The 19,983-nt window shown below is 34.6% G+C and overlaps 1 protein-coding gene across 2 annotated transcripts in view; it reads left to right on the top strand.

Annotated features, from left to right (window-relative positions):
* Positions 1-233: 233 nt before the first annotated feature.
* Positions 234-19,983, top strand: part of LOC102802232 (uncharacterized) — a 33,389-nt gene continuing 13,639 nt past the window's right edge. Inside the window, exons 1-3 of one of the 2 annotated variants that reach the window (XM_085497803.1) lie at positions 234-418; positions 1,202-1,237; positions 4,484-4,796. In XM_085497803.1, the coding sequence (XP_085353929.1) occupies positions 353-418; positions 1,202-1,237; positions 4,484-4,796 (415 nt within the window). In that variant the 5' untranslated portion in view covers positions 234-352. The remainder of the gene's footprint in view (positions 419-1,201; positions 1,238-4,483; positions 4,797-19,983) is intronic. The other variant, XM_085497804.1, reaches the window with a different exon arrangement.

Raw genomic sequence — 19,983 nt, forward strand, 5'->3', positions numbered from 1 at the left:
TACTGTCTCACCTTGGAGAGCGACTTTACATTTTTAGTAAATATTTTCGTTAACAATTAAATACAACTTTTTAAAAATTGTATATGCATATATAATTAATGAGATATAATTATTTCAAAAGTCGAATTATTATAAATGAAGGCCAAGAGGTAACAAGTAATAGCACCATCATTATGTCGAATAACGCTGCTGTGATCGACGAGATAGCGTCGGCCATTAAAATAATAACCCACGCAACTCTTACTTGCAAGTTTGAGACCATAGTTGATTTCCGTCTGCAAAAACAAGCTTTAGACTCATCACGACTATCCATGTTTCCTGAAGATAATACAACCCGATAGTCCAAGTAGTGATGGCGGACGTCGTATGTACAGGGTGGCTAAAAAAATCGCCACCCGCCACTAAAATGTCGATCTGGGTATGTATAAAGTTTGCAATACTTTATTCGTAAATATTCGTGAGTGTTGTGTTTCTTGAAGTGCTGTACGTTAAATAGCGACAATGTAAACTGCAATGTAGTTATAATGTAAATACTTGTCATAACATTCCATAACGTTCATGTTCGTGAGTTCAAGCTCCGTGTAATTACTGTGAGTGTAATTGTTTTTCATCAATAACTAGTCTGGGGCTTCAATGACGAACTCGACTGTCTCAGTGTCTATGGATCTGTTTTTCATCAGCTTGTTTCGTCTTTTTTTCATGTGTTCATACACCCACCCGCCATTTTTTTTGCTCGATCCCGTTATTGTTACGTTGTTTTATTACAAGTATATTGCTTTTTCGAACCACCCCTCGAAGAAAATAACGTCCAAGACTCCTTCGATCACGACACATGTGACGTAATACAATATCCTTTGAACATAATTCGCTCCGCAGTTCTTGTCATATTTGACCTTTTACGCCCGTGTTTACGGTTCACGTTGTGGTATTCATTTCATCCCTTGACGCATTCGCAATTTGACAGCTGACCCCAGGTCTACATGTTTCCTTCTTATTTTTTGTAGTGTAAATGTCTGTGATCCATGTTGCGCATGTTTGTGTTGCTGTAGCGAACAATTTACATCGTCCATGACGGCGTTTCTTTTTTTCTTTTCCATGTAACTCATTTGGACTTTGCTGCTAAAAATAAACACGGTCGTGCTGATCTTCCCACGATTGATTCTTGACATTGGCTTCATTTATGCTGCATTTTTCACTGCAGGGAGTGCCTATAGCCTCATGTACATCCTGGGGTCAGGTTAGTTCTGTTGCCCCCTTCACTTCTTTGATGTTGCCAACAAAAATTAACATCACAAGCGTAATATGTGCACTAATGTAAACTAATATGTTGTCTTGTGCACAGTAATTTATTGTGGTGTCATTATTGGTAATTTATAATGTGGATGATGTGCATTTATTCAACACTTCAGCATGTTTACAAGTTCTGTAATACAAGTTAATAATAATTTACATGAGATACATCCTTGATTGCACTTGTGAAGCCCTGTGGTGTGAATGGTTATTACTATTTGTATGCCAGTACACATATTGTTATGCTAATGATTCACCATTGACAGTGAAGCTAGTTTTGTCTAACCGCATCCAGTTCAGCATTAAATCATCATTAAGTGCATAACATCTATAATCAGATTTCCATAACTATTAAAGGAGACCACATATTCTGGTTAAAAAAAAAAAAACGTGTCTTCATTTTTATCCGTGATTCTTTTAATGCAAATGAGTACTGCAGATTCAAACCCTTGTGGTGCTGATATTGTTGGTGGCTGTAGTGATTCATTGTGTACCTATTGATGACTTCTTGACATCAAAAAGCTAGTATGTATTTATTATGCGTTATCATTTACCGCATCTCATGATTTGTTTTAAAGATGTACAGAATGATTTTTTGATTCTTAAAATAATAATTGTGGACTCGCTTCTTAAAATTATACTGCAATCTCTGTATGTTTACAGCTTTTATTAATGATAGGTAGACCTTGCATCATCATTGGCTGCATCAGTAGTACTAAAACATTGAATGTAATGCTGTTTACAAACAGTATGTTATAGCCCCTGTAAATGTCACCACTTAATCTCTATTCCCCTTTTTTGCCATCATTGCTGATAATATAAACAGTGTGAAATGCACATTAACACATTTGCAAGAGCTACATTTAATTAATTCCTAGGTATGTTGACACACACATGTAATTGTTAACGAGATTCAATTTGTCCAGGGTGCCAAATCATTTGATAATGTAGATTACCTGGTAACCAATGGTAACGCTTAGCATGATAAAATATCAAATAGCATTCATAAAAGAAAAATATGAAAACCATATTCTATTAGATGTGCATCTCCAAAAGTCAAAAAGTTTTTATGTTTTAATAGTTATACCAGTACATGTGTTAAAATAGTTGCTTGTTCACTTCAAAGGCTTCATGTTGTAAACAAATTTATAACCAGTCTTCACAATAGTTTCCCGGAAATTGTCTTATCACTAATTACAAAAGAGAACTATTACTTTGTATCTGCAAGAAAACGAACATCGATAAATAGAGTATAAAATGGGCTTTTTAAAAATCAAGAATGTAGCAAAAGAGACAGGGCACAAACTCTTATGCACACGTTGTAAATGTATAACTATTGGACCAAATTCTACAATATTAACTTTGTAATTCATCAATGTCTGTGCATGTTCTCCTTTGCTTTGAACATCTTGTTTAATTTCCCAACCATAATAATGTAATAAACCTTTAAAGTCAAACACTTGAATCATAATCACTAACACAACAATTTTACTCTCAAAAGGGGGTGCCACTGTTTTTAGATTTAATGCATTAGTGAAAACTACATTGTACCAAATACATAGAATTGAAAATATGATTAAGAATGGACAGTGTAGAAGTTACTTAAAATGTGGAAATTATAAAAGCACTACAAATTTTGCTGCGTGAAAATGGAAAACAATGTCTTCGGCTTCTATTTGGGTTTAAAAATGTTAATTTCAAAATGGCTGAACACTAGGAATTATTCAGTTTCACGAAATTCTTGTCCGCAAAAGTGTTTTAGCTTGGACAGTCCTTGCATTGTAATTCCTGTAAGGAATCTTCAACTAGTGAAGAAGCTAAGTCTTGTCTATCTTTGAAGACCCTGTGATACATTATATGATAGTAATACTATATTCCGTTGAATTCCCATTAGACAGCAAAAAATAATTATATTTCAAAATTGCCAGCTGCCATACTCTTGTAGCTTCATCCATTTTCTTAATGTAATATTATTCATATCTTTCTATCCGGAGGCCCTAGGTTTATAAGAGTGTCATATCCATATGTTGACGATTATAATATTTCATTATGAGTGAGTCGAAACATCCCCAGGCATTTCTGATCTGTTATTTGTCTGATGCTCTTTGGTGGGAAAGCTGCTGATAATAAAAGTTACATACTTACCTTTTAGTTTATCTAATAATGATTTTTTGCAGATCTGTCATATTACCGGTAGTCATGTTAAATTATTTTAAGTTGAAATCTATGTTTTCTAAGCTATTTCCCGGTGCTGGGGAAAATCAGTGATATAAATACACACAGGGAATTTGTTGTGTTTTTTTGTTTTTTTTCTGGCAAATGTTGTCATATAGCACCAAATATATTTTTAGTATAACAAGGAAATGTCTTTTCAAGTGTTTATGAAACAGAAAAAAAAAATAGATCCTGTTTATTAAAGTTAAAGAAAAGTTGAATACCATTTTTAGCTCCGTTGTTGACTTCTTATTGAAAATGGCTAGCCTGATTGCTTTGATATTTTATATGCTGGTGTTGTCGGTGGACCAACGTCAGATTTGTTCATTTTGTAATGTTACCGGTACATTCAATTTTCTAATTTTGGTGAAAATTGTTGTCAATGTTGTTTTTAATAAATGTCTGCCCAATTGACTTCATGACGATAACTTTTTCTAATTTTAGTGAATATTTCTGTGTCATTTTCGGTAAAAAAGGCAAAGTTTTCAGAAACTGAAAAGAGCAAGATGAACAGCTATTATTGAATAATGGTAGTCATGGATTATTAAATTACTGTTCTGAAATGTTCAGTTATAAAAAGACATGTCCTTTTTTATTGAATGATAATTGTAGATTTATTGCTGTTGTTAAATTGTATACATGTCACAATTACTAACTTGTTTGCATATTCTATGTGTAGGCATCACAATTTTGTCATTCTAAGGCAAACCAAAGAAGTCATTTTTGTGTCTGGCATACATTGGCTCAAAAGGGGTTTCCCATGATTTTTTTTTCTTGGTTTCTGCCAAAATATTGTGAAGATAAAAAGAAATGGCAAAAAAGTTAAAACAGCATAGAACTTGAAACAATATTTTTTTTTAGCCTAACCAACTTTTTTGTTGAATACGGTATATCCCCTATCCCTAATTTATCCCTAATTTTTCCAATGTGTGTTAGTGCCACCGAATATAACATAAAAACTTGAATCTATTTTTTGTAGAAATTTTGGAAGGACAGATGGTGTGTGTTGAAGAAACGTGGATCCACTTACTATTTAGAGTATTATAAAAATGAATGGGCCACGAGACCCAAAGGGGAAATCGACCTCAGTAAATGTGAGCAAGTCATCGAAGGACTAGAATTCGAGAACCGAAGAAATTTGTTAAACGCTCACATTTTTAATATTGTGACAAGTAAAAGGACTTATTACCTTGTGACTAAAACAGAGGATGATATGTTTCGATGGGTGAGAAATATCTGCCGAGTTTGTGGATTCATCAACGAGGAACCGCCGCAGACTTCAGAAGTTACTGGTAAGTTTTGTTTTCCAACATCACTTGGTTGTTAGCGCACGTAATTAATTAACTGTAATTTAATTGTTAATTTACACTGGATTTAATTTCACAATTTTGATATTTGATCATATTTTTATTTTAAGTTTTATTATTTAAACAATTGTTCTATTGTTATTTAGTTAGCTGATTTAACTTATAATAATAAAACCCTGTGAATAATTAATACTGTTACAGTAAATCTCTGAGCTAAGGTAGAGAAGCTAAACTGTTGGTTTGTGATAGAACATAGATAGGTCTGGATCATATGCATTCAATGATAGAGGATGATTTCTAGAGGATTTTACCTACTAGCTCATATTAAATGCCAAAAATTAGTAATTAAACCTCAGTTATTTTTGTTTTGAGGTGGATGAGTTGTTAATAGAAACATTAAATAATTTTTTAGTAGGTCTTATGTAGATTTAAGTTGAGATATTAATTTTAAACTGAAAAAATGTAATACAGTTTGTACATTGAAAACAAATCACTGAAAGATTCCAAACTATCGATAGTTTGATGTCTTGCCAATAATATGAAATGCCAAGGATGGTGGATATCATCTCAATATGGGTTTTTTTTTTTGATAGGTGTTTCAGTTGTCTTCGCAACATCAAACATGTTTGTTTTTTTAGCCGAGGGACCCAATTAATAGCATGATTGGCCAAATAATTTTAGAAATATGGCTGAAAGGCTACTGTGTATGTGCACATCATTTCTGTCTTGAGGCAAACTATGTAATTGCGGTTGAATATAGCTGTTGACGTAATTGCAAATGAAAGGCATTCTCTAGATGATGAAGGGCCTCGGGATACATTTTGTCTGGAGTTATAGATCCAGAATACAGTTATATTAGAGTTATATATCGATTATATGTATTCAAGATATTTTGTTAGTATATTTCCTTATATTTAAATTTTTTTTTAATTGTACTTTTAACCTACTGAGCTCCACATATTTGTTCCCTCCAAAATTTTGATGTTACATTTTGCATGCATTTTTTGTATTTTTCTGTAATTTTCTGGTTAATTTTAGGCCAAATGAACTTAATTCCTATTGTCTGAAGGTTTTGGAAAATTATGGAAAAAATTATGCAGATTTATTTGCTGAATGGTGAAAAAAGTGTGAATCTCATGGTTAGGAATATCTTCTGTTTGAACCATCGAGACATAAATTATATTTATTGCATTCTGAATATCTGTGTGTGGATGGCTTCCTGTAATTGACCTTACATTTTAATGTAACCCATGGCATCCTTTCAAACTACCATTTGAAATGTACTGTGGAATACTTTATTTTCGCTGAAAAGGCTTTTTGGGCGTTTTGTATGGAATTTATTTTCACTGATTTTTTGGCGAGTTTAATGTGAAATATAGGAAAAAAAGTATATTCGCTGGATTTTATTTTCACGAAATCATCCCTTCAGCGAAAATAAATTCCAAGCGAAAATAAAGTATTCTACAGTATTCTAATTACTATTATGTCACTAATATGTGCAAGATTCAAGTGGTAGTTACAATGTTCCTCTCGTTGTTATAGCTGTTCACTTCCTTGTTCCTCTAAAGATGGTAACTTTTTTCGTTGTATGGTTTTATGGTTCATTGTTTGGTCTTTGGACTTTGCTATCTCTGTCTTAGATTGGTGTTTAACCAGCTTGGCAGAATTCTGGTTTCCATGCTTACAATTTGTGTTTATTATGTTGGACTTGATTTTCATAAATTTTAGCTTGATTTGTATTGAAATTATGAAACTATTGCATGCTATAGGAAGCAAGTCTATGTCATGGAGTAATATTTTATGATACACTCTTTAAATTGGGCATGAATATTTTAGTGTTGAAAATTAATGTCGGTATTAACTTGTGTATGGCTTCTGCTGCTCAGATAGAGGCTGCAGCAAAGGCCGCTTGTCTTTCGAGGATTTACTGGAATTTCAACATGCCTTGCACATATTCACAAACATAAATTTAAGACAGACAGGCAGCCGCTGCTAACTAGTACAAAAATGTGTAAAATGTAAAAACAACGAGCTGTGGATGTTTTGTGGAGTCAAAGGTGCCATCAAATAAACATAGAGCAAATAAAAGGTCTTGTGAATTTTTGATTTTCCCTGACAGTGTTTAATCACACTCTGATGACCATTTTGAATTGAATACTGGTCAAAGTACATAAATTGATGGTCGTAATCCAAAAACTTACTCAGGTACCACAAAAGGGAGGTTGAATTTATAATATTTTTCATAATTAACATAATATCCCAGCATCTCTGAGTCTATGTCGTTGTGTACCTGTGACCCACTCCTTTATTTAAAGAGGAGAATTAATTTTTTCAAATTGAATTTCGTTATATTGCTAGACTACATTTTATGGGTTACTGAAGTAGGATGATACTGCAATAAAACAAATATTTTAAATATTCTACAGCATTTCCTGTTTGTTGCTGGTTTTTATTTTAATGTTCTGTGAATTTGTTGTTGCATTGGAATTCACAATTTTTTTTTTTTATTATTATCATGCATAAATGTATACATTACGTTTTAAATTAACAGAAAGAAATACAAAAAGATTGGGATAGTATTAATTTATGCAGTGTAGCCGCTGTATTAGTGAAAAACACAATTTAATGAACCAAAAATGTGTGCTTGTCAAGTTGAACAGTAAAATGATTTTGACCATGGCTACCTCTGTCATTTACATGTATGTATGCATGTGCTACTGATAGAGAAAGTAATCTTGGGAGTGGACATCCGCCATTTTTCACTGCATGGCAACTATTGCAGTGAAAAAAGGCTGAAAACTCTTAGAAAATGGTACTTTGGGATGGTTGTTGAGGCTCCTCTAAATAGTGTAACAAGATTACCCCTGTGAGTGTGTGTAACGCATATAAATTTGATTGTTCAGGATTACCCGGTACTTCAAAGTTGAGTTCCAGTTGTTTTCTCAAATTTTCACCGGCCCATACAAATACGTGGTACAGTCTTAGCAGCGTGGAACGTCTTGTGACGTAGCTCCGCCTTGTGACGTAGCTCCGCCTCTGAGGATAGTATTGGAACTAGAAAATGACAGTCATCGTAGTTTTATCAGGCATGTCTTCGTTGTTGGAGATTGGTGTATGATTTATATCAAGGAGTTAATCTGCATGCGTAAGAGCCTCTAATGTTTTGTCACGATTTTCAGATGTGGAAGTGACTGTTTGAGATTATTATTAATTCAGCAGGCGAGGTCCTAGTCTGTGGTAAATGTGAATTGTATTAAGGCAGTTTGAGCCTGAATAAATTTTGGCACTACTGGGCTTTGTTACTGCACATATGCAATGCATTATGGAAGATTTTATAGATTTGAATAAATATTTGTGTCTCACTATTGAAATCAGTGTAGAAATGCCAATTTTGACCATTCCCCTATGACATTTCAGACTCTTGGATGCAAATAGGTGCCAAAAAAAAGCAAGTTTTTTTTTTTACAGAGCAGTACATTCTATTGCTAGATAATAATGATTGAACTAAAGTTGTTGGTTATGCCCAACAATAGTGTTCGTTTGATAACTCAATATACTTTGCAAATGTGTTTTGGAATGCTAGTCTGTATTATTCGTCCAAAACTCACATGAGTTTGTGTTGCTTGTTTGTTGCCTGTGCAAGTACATGTAGCTCTGGCTCCACAGCGATATCAGAGTGGGCGGCATCACATTTAAACCACTCAAACACTGTCATGGATCATGCTGCAGCAAAATTCAAACCCAATGTGCGATGACTGTGATGCGTAAGAGATAAACAAGGTAGATGGTTCAAAATATCTACATTATTAATCGGGTATGAATTCTCAGGTCAGTTTATGTTATGGAACGTTACTAAGGGTTAACTCGAACTATCCTCAGATTACTTTTCACTATAGGTTTCTATCAGGGAATGGTAACCTAAGCCACACATCCTTCCTTTCAGCATCCTTTTTTCTATTGTGCGTTGCTGACCCTCTCTGTGTCAGGCCAAAAAAAAAATACCCAAGTTAAGGTCATTCAAGGCCTTCGACCTGATCCTTAGGGGTGAACAATTTATAACTTTATTTCTTTTTGAAAGTGTTTATAATTATTGACATATCAACAACTTTAATTTTAATTCTTTTTGTATTGTTGTTTAAAGAAAGCTAAGAAGTAAAATAATGGATATATTTGGAGCAATTTTAATAGGAATCCATGATAAATGTTTTTTTCATTAAATAATCAATAGTATTCATCAAAATTCACTAATAATTCCTAAAATCCCATCTACGTATTTCATGTATGTAATTGTGGCTGTCTATCGCACACATTCGATCAGGTCCAAAAAACTGCGAGAACTGTGTTCTTGTAATGGTAACACAAGTATTAGAGACTATGGTAGACTGTAATACATATATAAATTAGTATGTCGTTTATTTCGGTAGAGAAGTCTGGCATCAATATACAATGAGAACCATCCACTCTAAACATATATATAAACCACATGATTATATATTATTTCATGCATAAAATAAAACCGTATTATAAAAATCATGGAAATTTGATCATTTGTTTTAAAGTTATTGTATTGATCGTAAAACCTTGTGTAAAGGCCTATTAATTATGAAGTAACTGGGTCAAAAAATCAAAAGTTATGGTGTTCGAGGGATATAGTTTTCTAAACCTAATACATTGCACTGTTCATCAACTGAGTTAGTTATTTGTCTTCACTTAAATAAATTCTATTAGGCAATTCTGCTTTGGGAGCGTGTTAAACACAACTAACTTAGTTATGTTCGTTGTTAATCTTCGCTCAAACACTGCAGAAACACCATTAAAATGTTTGTCCTTTAAATTTAAATGCGAGGACACAACTCAAGAGTGAAGTGTGCATACCAGACTAATCTTAATAAAAAATGTGTCACTTTGAATATTGATTTTGCAATATAGTCCATTTTCAATCGCCAAACAGAGAATCCTGATTCGCTGACGTACTGACACCCTAAGATGATGTAAACTCATCTCAACCGAAGATACAAAACTGCTCACAAATGTTCGGCTTATTGGCAAAGTGGATATTCTGTAGCTGTTCCGTTATTACAGTACACATGTTACTTGACATGCCGAATTTCAAACAAAATTTAACAGTTATCATTCAACTTCCTTATAATCAAACTTCCTTGATGAAATGGTCTTGCACTGATTCTTAAAGATATCACATTGTAACCTTGTTGCAGTACTAATGGAGTACTAGTAAGTGAATCTCCTTTAGTGTTTGCACCATGCTTGGCAAATTAGGTTAGACACAGTTGGGCCGCAGATATCAAGGACATATTTTCAAAAAAAAATTGCCTTGGACTTAGATTGATTAATCCGAAGGGCTTCAAGGCATTTATGTGAGACATCTAAGTAAGGAAAACTTGACTGTTGCTATAAGGTGCATGTAACCTGAATGACAGACAGAGAGACTAGGTGCAGTTGTAAGTACAGCGGACAAGTAGGTATCAATATGCTAGTACTGTATGGGCTATGTATTTGTACTAGGGTTAGTAATTTGATAGGAATTTGAGATACTGTAGTTGTCGGTTTTATCAGGAATGGTAGCCAAGACCATGAGAAGCTATAATAGTGAATTAGGTCACATTGCGAATTCCAGTGATGTATGCCAAAGACGTAGCGACTATGACATAGATACAATGACACCTGGCATAGTTACAATGACACCTGACATAGTTAATTCAGTCTTTATGATGAAATTCGTAGAAAATTACTCCAAACGAAAAGCTCTTGACTCAGACAAGAATTTTGCATACAAGATTAGGCAAAAAACATAACAATAACTATTAAAAATGTTATTTTCAAAATTAAAATAATATAAGCAGTTCTATACATTGATAGACATTATTTGTGAACGTAGATGTAATGCAATTTTGCTGCATGTCATTAGTTACTTTGCTTAATTAAAAATCCTCCCACGTCTCTTGAATGACAATGTATCTATTGCGAAATGTTTTCTTAATTACATTCTCTACTTCAGTATGACCTCAAAAACTATTTCCACTTTTCATGCTAAGTGACGTCTTTTGAGTTATAAGAAATTGTGTCCTCAGGGGGCTGTGGTTATATAAAAACTGAAGCCCAGGAAATTTTTTCGATATTGATGCTGAGCCCATGCTCCCAGTTCTCCCAAGAAAAAGTCACACTGTGAGATTTTGAAAAATAAAACAATATTCAGTCCATCTAAATGCTCAAACATGGTGAGCAATTTGCATATTAGTATCATCTAAATTGCATATTCATAGTGTCTCCCTTGCATATAAATTCTCCCAACAAACCTATCATATTCCTCTGATGAAGAATAGTCAAAATCCGCTGTGCTTAAAAGTGTGAGAGAAATCCTGGTGTACATTTCCAGTGTGTGTTGTCTTGCATCATTTGTCCTATACTTGGATGTTTTTGATCTTACGTTTTTTTTTACTGCAATTTATTTTGCGTAAACGCATTCACTACTAATAGACTAAATACGATATTCTATTACAAGTACATATAGCTCAACTGTAGGTTGGCAAGTGCGACAGAGATTTTGTCATTTGTGACAAAGACAAGTTGAAGATTCAACATTAATGACAGGCGTTTTGTAAGATATTTATGTTCAGTTTTGTTATTCTTCAATCCTGTAAGTCCTATGAAAATACAGGCTACACGTCGATGTAAAGTATCATTATGGTGTCAGTATTTTGTATTTCAACACTTGATATTATTATATGTACATACATGTACCTCAATTACACGCACTTCTTAAATAGAAGTGTGCTTAAAGTTAAAGGGGGGGGAGTCGTCACCTGCTCATGCGTCAGATGGCCAGAGCGTGTAATTGTTTACAAACAAGCATCTACCCAATGAGCCTTTGCGCTTTTAGCGTGCATTGTTATCGTCGCTTGGGACTCAATTACTGCGCATGCGCAGGTGACGACCCTCTCGCTTTAATATATAAAAGCGAAGATAACATTGCAAAATAAAAAATGAAAAGGCTCATAGATAGACCCTTCTTAGTAAACGACGGCACGCTATGTCACATGCACAGGTGATGACTCCCTCGCTTTTAACCTTTAGCAAAAACTGCATTTATTGTAGAAGAGATCATCAAAATTGGACTTTGTCTTAGTTTGACCGTAAATATTCTACTTGACTTGTCATTTAGTTAAAGCACGTAAACTATCGGTAGCAAATACAGAACTAGTGTGTGCAATTCAAATGAATTATGTTTCTGGTGTGCCAGGTTTTAATACTGGACATACATTAACATTAACAGTAACTATCCTTCTCCATCTTAATTTTCATTTTTACAGTGTTATTTGAGATGCATTTTAGTAGCAATATTCTGAACATCGAAACCAAAAACAAAGTACATAGTTAGATTAGTGGGAAATAGTAGTTCCTGGAATCCTGGTAACCCAGGGGGAAAAAAATATTGCACATTTTGTAATTTCTATATTTGCACATATGAGACTGATTTACTGTGCTTTCTGAAAGATTTAATGATGGATTTAAATGAGTAAAGTTTGGACAATGACATCACAAAGACAATATTTTATGGACATGCCTGGGATGATTTCAGTTGATCTCTGTGCATCACGTGGATACTGATACAGTACATTCTGTTCCTTCTATTTAAGTGTCTCTATACTCTGTAGTTACATGTAGTGCTGTTTATATTATAAATGTTATATTCAGGTTCTAAATGAACATTGTCTGAATAAAGTTCCTTTATCTGTTTACTTGACTGATTCAGGTCATGTAAGAAACAGATGATTATTCTTCAAAATTAACTATTTTATGGCTTGGTGCCCTTCATATAATATTAACTATATTATTCCTATACTGTATTTGTTGTTATAGTAGCATGTGTACTGACGTTTAAATGACATAGGTGTGTCTGTGGTCAAAATAAGTCATATTTTAATGATCAAGTAATATGATAAATAAATACTGTTTGTGTATTTATTGGAGATGCACAAAATATGGTACGCTAAACAATTTTATGAAATTTAGCCTTGAAACTGCATACCCTCCCTGCTCTACAGTTCAATCCCTGTGAGAAAAATATATGAATTTTCACAATAACAAGGTCGTACATGCATAATATAAGAATAGTGTGATATCCGATGAAGGTTACACACAAATTGGAGAAGTCTCACAAATTGCAGGATGATCACGACAAAAACGTCTTTCTAGGAATAGTAATGCAATTGAGTGGTTCTGTGTAAGAACTGGTTTTACTGTTCATCTTGGCATTATTGCTTAGTGTTTTTAAAAGCATGGTATTTGTTAGATGAATTTTAAATACAACAATTCTCATTTCTATTTACGTAGTCGAACCTTTCCAAGAGTCTACTGTGTATCTTTGATGCTATTGGTTAGAAAATACATTCCACTATTTAAAGCAAGATGTTTTTCGTATATCTTGTACTTCAGTCTTGTAGATTCTATTTTAAAATTAGCATATCAATAAATTTACTTTTTTTGAAAATTCAAGCCTAATGGTCATTATGGGGAGGGGGGGGGGGCTTAGGGGGGGGGGTCATAAAACTACAGTAGAACATTGTAAAATTGAAACTAAGCAAGGATAATTTTCATGTAGGAAAAATAGACGAGTATGTTGTTACTAAATATAGCAAACATTTCCTGTTTCTCATCGGCCATTAAATTGTAATGTTTGTCATTTAAGGTTCCGCTACAATAATTTTTCAATCATGTGGAAACTAATTCATAATAATCTGTCTGGTCACAATTGAAATATTTTGGAATAATGCATTTGTGAATTTATTTTTTTTTGGTTGCTGTCTACATAGCTGGAGAGTCAGGGGTCAGAGGTCATGCTGTTCTGACTATGGCAGCAATGTCATTGAGACTGTGTGATGGAGTAATATGTTGTTGTTATTTAACAGTTCTGATCTTTATTTGGTATAGACATACATGTTGACTGAACATTCTTTAAAAGGGTGTGCTTATTTATGGTTTATGAAATCATGGGAGATGGGTGAAAGGGTGACTAGTAGATTTTTTTGTTAATTTTGTGGTGTCTAATTAATACATTTCAATTTGTTCTAAATTTACCAGAATTTTTTTTATGCAATTTTTCATTTTCTCAATGTCTAGCTAGCAAATCTTCCTTCCACCCCCTTGTATCCAAATGGTTGATTTCACACATGCATGGGATGATGTGGTTGATCGACAGGTTTACCAAGAGTATAAGAACAAAGTTTTTTGTGTTTGTTGTTATACATATATGTATGTGACTTGTTTTAATAAAACCACGGTTGTTGAATGTTCCATAGGAGATTGTGATCTAGTACTGATCTATACATGTAATTTTTGTCAGCCATGCTCTTTTTGGTTGGCAATAAATTACGTCACTGTCTGCTTGCTTGCTTATATCGTTTATTTCTTGAAGACATTTGATTCTGACTGACAAATGACAATTAATATAGCGATCAACTTATTTATAGATTCTCAAATCACGTAAAAGTAACAGCAAAGTAGCACAGTTGAAATTTTAAATGATTTTATCATCTAATGCGCATTGTCCTCATGTGATTCTTTTCGTACATGGTACCATGTTCTATGACTATTATCGGTTTTATTTTTAGTAACAAGCTCTCGTAATCGGGACAAACGCTATTACGGTATTACCCCGGGCACGCGCCCAGGGGCCTGAACATACAAAATCGGGAAAAATTGGGGGTGGGCGCTTACCCGAGGACCACCCCAAAAAAGATTTTAAAAAGTTGTTTTTGTGATCGTATGATAAGGTCAAATAAAGGAATGCTTTCGTACACTTTGTACACGTACTTATTTCTTGATTTATGCGAGGTTTCAATAAACGTGAGCACTCTGTCAAGCTCTGTGGAAACACTAAAACACAGGGTCGAATTTCAAGAATAAAACTTGACTTTTGTCAGCGAATGAAGTTGTATTACTCACTGAAATTGGCTACAAAGTATGGTAGGTATTGTAATCACTGCACGGTTACTTTCTTAGTAACCGTGATCAGTGCAAGTCGAAACGGCCGGGAAAAACTACCACTTGTAATCCAAGATGGCGATGACCTCATTAGCATAATTTTGTTCACGCACGTATTGATACATCGCATCGTAATTACTGAAGAATAGCAGACATGTGAAATGTTTACAAACTATTGTGAATACATAAACATATCCAAATGGCGATACATAAAAAAACAGACTGAAAATAAACTCTGGTCGACCTCATTAACATGATTTATTCACGCACCCACACACATGACAAAATTATAATTGCAACAAGTTCCCACCGTCGACATGCCTCATTTTGGTTATCATAATGGACTTGAGGTCGGCAAAATGTTTTTTCTTCAACGACAGAAAAATAATCCACATGACCGTAATGCCATAGCTGTGATGAAGGATGGAAAGAAAGTAGCAAGTATACGACGTGATGGCTCAAAAGTGCTAGCTCCCGTTCACAGTCAGCTGGCATCGGTGTCACTGGGTGTAGATGATAAAGGGAAGTTGTGCAACCAAATTTGCCGAGTTCACAGTTTTTCGCCAATAAAAAAATAACTAAGGCAAAAACTCATGGGTTTTCAGCATTTTTGTAATAAAGAAATTATTCTCTATCAATAATCCCAAAACAGGAACATTTCTACTAATTCTTGTGTTTTTTCGACGTTTTTTGAAAAACCTGCGATTCGGCTGCGAAAGTAGAACATTCCGGAGGAGGTGAAACGGAAGAGCCAAACTTAACGCGTATTTTGACCTCTACGTGGCCAAGCAATGGCTGGACACGGATACGTTTGCGGTCGTTGCCAAAAAGCCCCGCGTTCATCGCCTGGCGATGCTCTTTCGTTATGGATTCAGTCAGCGAAGTGCTACGTTTTGAAACCAAAGCTAAGTGCTTCAAACCACTCACCAAAGTATGGATTATTGCAATATTGGATTCATCGCGAATGAAGAGAAAGCGGAACGTGTGCGCCAACATGCTGCGTGGTTCATCTTACGTCGTTAAGTTCCAATGAGTTTTTACGTAAAAACACAAACAAAACGGTCCTTTTCAGGGCCACCACACACTCCAAAAAGAGAACTACCGTAACAAACACACTATTTAAATAAATCAAACGCGTTCGTTTTTGACAAATAAAACTTTATTGTTGACCCCATTCTTGCTAAAAATCACCCTGGGCGTTTAACCGAGGATGTCCCCAACATGTAACTTTTGTGAAAACAGGGGGGTGGGCGCTTGCCCAGGGAGGGGCGCGTGCCCGGGGTAATACGGTACCGGAAACTGGCATGCAGTCACATTGCCAACAAATCAATATTATTGGCAATTTGCATAAGATGCAAAGTTCTGTTTTGTCAGCCAATGTTGTTATTGTGGATTGATCCTTGGTGCTCAAAATCTGCATATTTTTTTCCATATGGTCTTTAAAATCTGTAATTAATACTGGTTAATTATTGGAAGGTATGTCTTTTTGTTTTGAATAAACAGAGACCTTAGAGAAAAATTAATTGACAAGTTGCCTGCACGACCAGCTACCCTGTCTATAAGCCAGGGTAGTTGTCTACAAGCCTAGATTGCCCTGTCTATAAGCCAGGGTAGTTGTCTACAAGCCTAGATTGCCCTGTCTATAAGCCAGGGTAGTTGTTTACAAGCCTAGATTGCCCTGTCTATAAGCCAGGGTAGTTGTTTACAAGCCTAGATTGCCCTGTCTATAAGCCAGGGTAGTTGTCTACAAGCCCAGATTGCCCTGTCTACAAGCCCAGATTACAGTACTGTGTCTACAAACCAGAGTAGATGTCTACAAGCCAGGGTAATGAATTGTCTACAAGCCAGGGTAGTTGCTGAATTTTTTGCTTTCTATATAATGACATTTGTCTACCACAGTTATATGCCAGTGTAATTTTCACCTTGAAGTAGAATATAGTTATCTAAAGAACCCTGGATTGCCTTGACATAAATCTGTTTTTATAGAGTTGCATGTGTGTGCTTTATTGGTATTTTATTGTTGACTCAAGGTTGCTGTAACTCCTTATCTGTATAAAATACCTGGAATTGATAAGGTCATTCCAACTAAGTATTCACATTATGAGAGCAGATCTCAAATAAACTAAATTAAGTTTGACTTTTATGTCATTACATCAATGTTATGTCCTTGGCCTCAAACCTGCATTATGTAGAAGCACAGTACAGTAAAAAAAAACTAAGTCGTTATTTTCTCCTTGTGCCTCAAAAAATCACATTTTATTATAACTGTGAGATGAGATAACTAACTGACTCTTGTGTTATGATTATCCTTTATTATCATTTATTTCAGAATAAATATTAAAATTTGTTTGTTTTAGAGCCATCAGAATAAATAGCGTTCAAGTGAAGCTCCTCAGCACGGGCTAAGCGGTCAAATACCCGTACTAAGAACACATTCTTGAACGCTTAGCACAGTTTAAGAAATATATCAATTAAATCTAGCCTGCTTTTAAGACCCGGTTCAGATCCTTAGCTTGGGCTAAGTACCCAAAACGCTATTGTATTCGATGTTCATTTTGAAGATTTACTAAAATGATATTCATAACTTTTCATTTTGGTGTGCTATTTCTGACGTGACAATCGATGCGAGCACATTAGGAGATATTGTTCTCGATAAAAAAAATAACTGACATTGAGATGCTGTTCTACTGCTGTCTTTCTGAATTTGTTTTGGTATTGCTGATATCAGTCATTGTATCCAGTTAATATTTTCTGCTCAAACATGTATATTTATTTTTATTTGTTTATGTAAATAATTTGAGTTCAAAACCATGCATACACTTGATTGCGTGTGTGTACGTGAGTAATACTGACTGTACGCACCACTTTATTGACCGTAAGAATATCCAAGTAAGAATCAATCATCGATTATCATCGCTCTTGTTTTCCCCGAACTGTGCAAAGATGAATAATCATGACTAATAATAATTCATAATTATTCGTCATCTCAAAGGTTATCGAGCAATCATTCTTTTTCAATTAAATTTTGCACATTAATAGTGAGTAATTCATAAAATTGGTAGTTTGTTTTTGTGTGGTGACTCAGTATGCATGGAATGCTCTGAGGTCAACAAGGTGAAATTGGGGCTTGAGTTTGTCAATACCTGGTATTGTCAACGTTAGATGTTGACTTATTCATCTGCTATTTACTATACTGTCTGTTTTCATTGTTATGCTGACCTGTGTTGATACACTTCAACAAGACTGGTCTTGGCTGGATACAAAACCTCTCAGTTTTGTATAGTTAATGCTTTATCAATGTCTTGCCCATGAATGATGCTTTAAAGGGAGGTACAATTAATATAATATAATAATTACAAATATAATTAATGTGCTGCATAGTAAATTCATTTTATTCATGTATATGGGTAATAGAATACTTTGGCATGGTACATTGGTTAGTGTGTTCGCCTCACATGGTTTTGATCTTCTCAGCTGTCTGCTCACTCAAGGATATAAAAAAATGTCTTTAATTAAACTATAATTTCAATTTAATTAATCTGTAATTTCGCTAAATCAAGATGTCACTAATTAAGTATTTTCTTACACTAAGTTTGTTGGTACACCAGGCAAATTAAGATTCAGTTAATTCATGCGCTGACCCAAATTCGCAAAAATGGCATGTAGCTATTCAAAATTGTTTACACGTGTATTGTGTTTGGAAAAACCCATCAGTCTTGTACGCTGTTTCTGTCTTAAAGTGGGGGAGTCGTCACTTGCGCTTGCGCCAGATGACCATAGCGTGTCATTATTTACAAACAAGCGTCTACCCATGAGCCTTTGCGTTTTTAGCGTGTGTTGTTATCGTCGCTTTGGACTCAATTCCCGCGTGTGCGCAGGTGAAGACCCTCCCGCTTCAAATTACGCCATTCTTGTTGCAATGAGGAGTGAATTTTCCATGGGATAATGAGAATTTACTTTAATGTAACAGAGTTTTTAAATAGGGCTAGCTCTTGTACTTTCAGATATAAAATATAGACATTGTTTGACGTCTGTCTTAAATAACTCTTGAATGATGTATGTAAATTAAATACCTCTATAGAGGAAAATTATGTACCCATAGTATCATAGATGACTGGAAAACAGGGTTCTAAAATTGTTAACGAAAGATGTTTCAGCATCTCAAATTAGATAATTTTAGAAAATCAGTTCAAATGTTGTGTTAAATGAAATGTAAGGAATATTATACACTGTGTGGTTAAGTATGTAAATAGGAACACTGACTGCAGAGCATGGTGACAGTTATGTAGGTCTTCTATTTAACAAGTACATAATAGACTCAAGTACTTGTATGAACTTCCAGTAACTTGATATTTCACCCAGTGTACCAGACAAAGAAGGGTACAGGTCATGTAGACTTTAGAACTGATATTTCACCCAGTGTGTACCATACAAAGAAGGGTACAGGCCATGTAGACTTTAGACTGATGATGGAGTTTGTTTTATTACATGCATATTTATTTTTCTTTTACTGTGTTCACCAGTGTGTGGTGATTGGTTCAACCAGTGTGTAGTGATTGGTTCAACCAGTGTGTGGTGATTGGTTCAACCAGTGTGTGGTGATTGGTTCAACCAGTGTGTGGTGATTGGTTCAACCAGTGTGTGGTGATTGGTTCAACCAGTGTGTGGTGATTGGTTCAACCAGTGTGTGGTGATTGGTTCAACCAGTGTGTGGTGATTGGTTCAACCAGTGTGTGGTGATTGGTTCAACCAGTGTGTGGTGATTGGTTCACCAGTGTGTGGTGATTGGTTCAACCAGTGTGTGGTGATTGGTTCAACCAGTGTGTGGTGATTGGTTCATTGCAGCAAGTGATTATTATTGGATGTACTTGGGAACTGATGTAGATGCAAAAAATATGTTTTTTTCACTGTGTACTTATAGTGCATTGTGTCATTGTCTAATTTTTGGCATCATCTACACGTATAAAATTGATATTGTACAGTCTACTCCTCACATGAAATTAATTCTGATATAAATTGAGAAATCTTTTGATCAAATATTAAAAGCAGTATCAGAAACTGTTCATATGGTAAAAAAAAAAATGATAAAATTTAATGAATAATTCACAAAATGTTGAAATATTTACACCGAATTTTCAGCTTAAGAAATGTGAAGTAGCATGTGAGTAGC

Source organism: Saccoglossus kowalevskii, chromosome 4 (assembly GCF_978046115.1).
Source record: "Saccoglossus kowalevskii chromosome 4, keSacKowa6.1, whole genome shotgun sequence".
NCBI lineage: Eukaryota > Metazoa > Hemichordata > Enteropneusta > Harrimaniidae > Saccoglossus > Saccoglossus kowalevskii.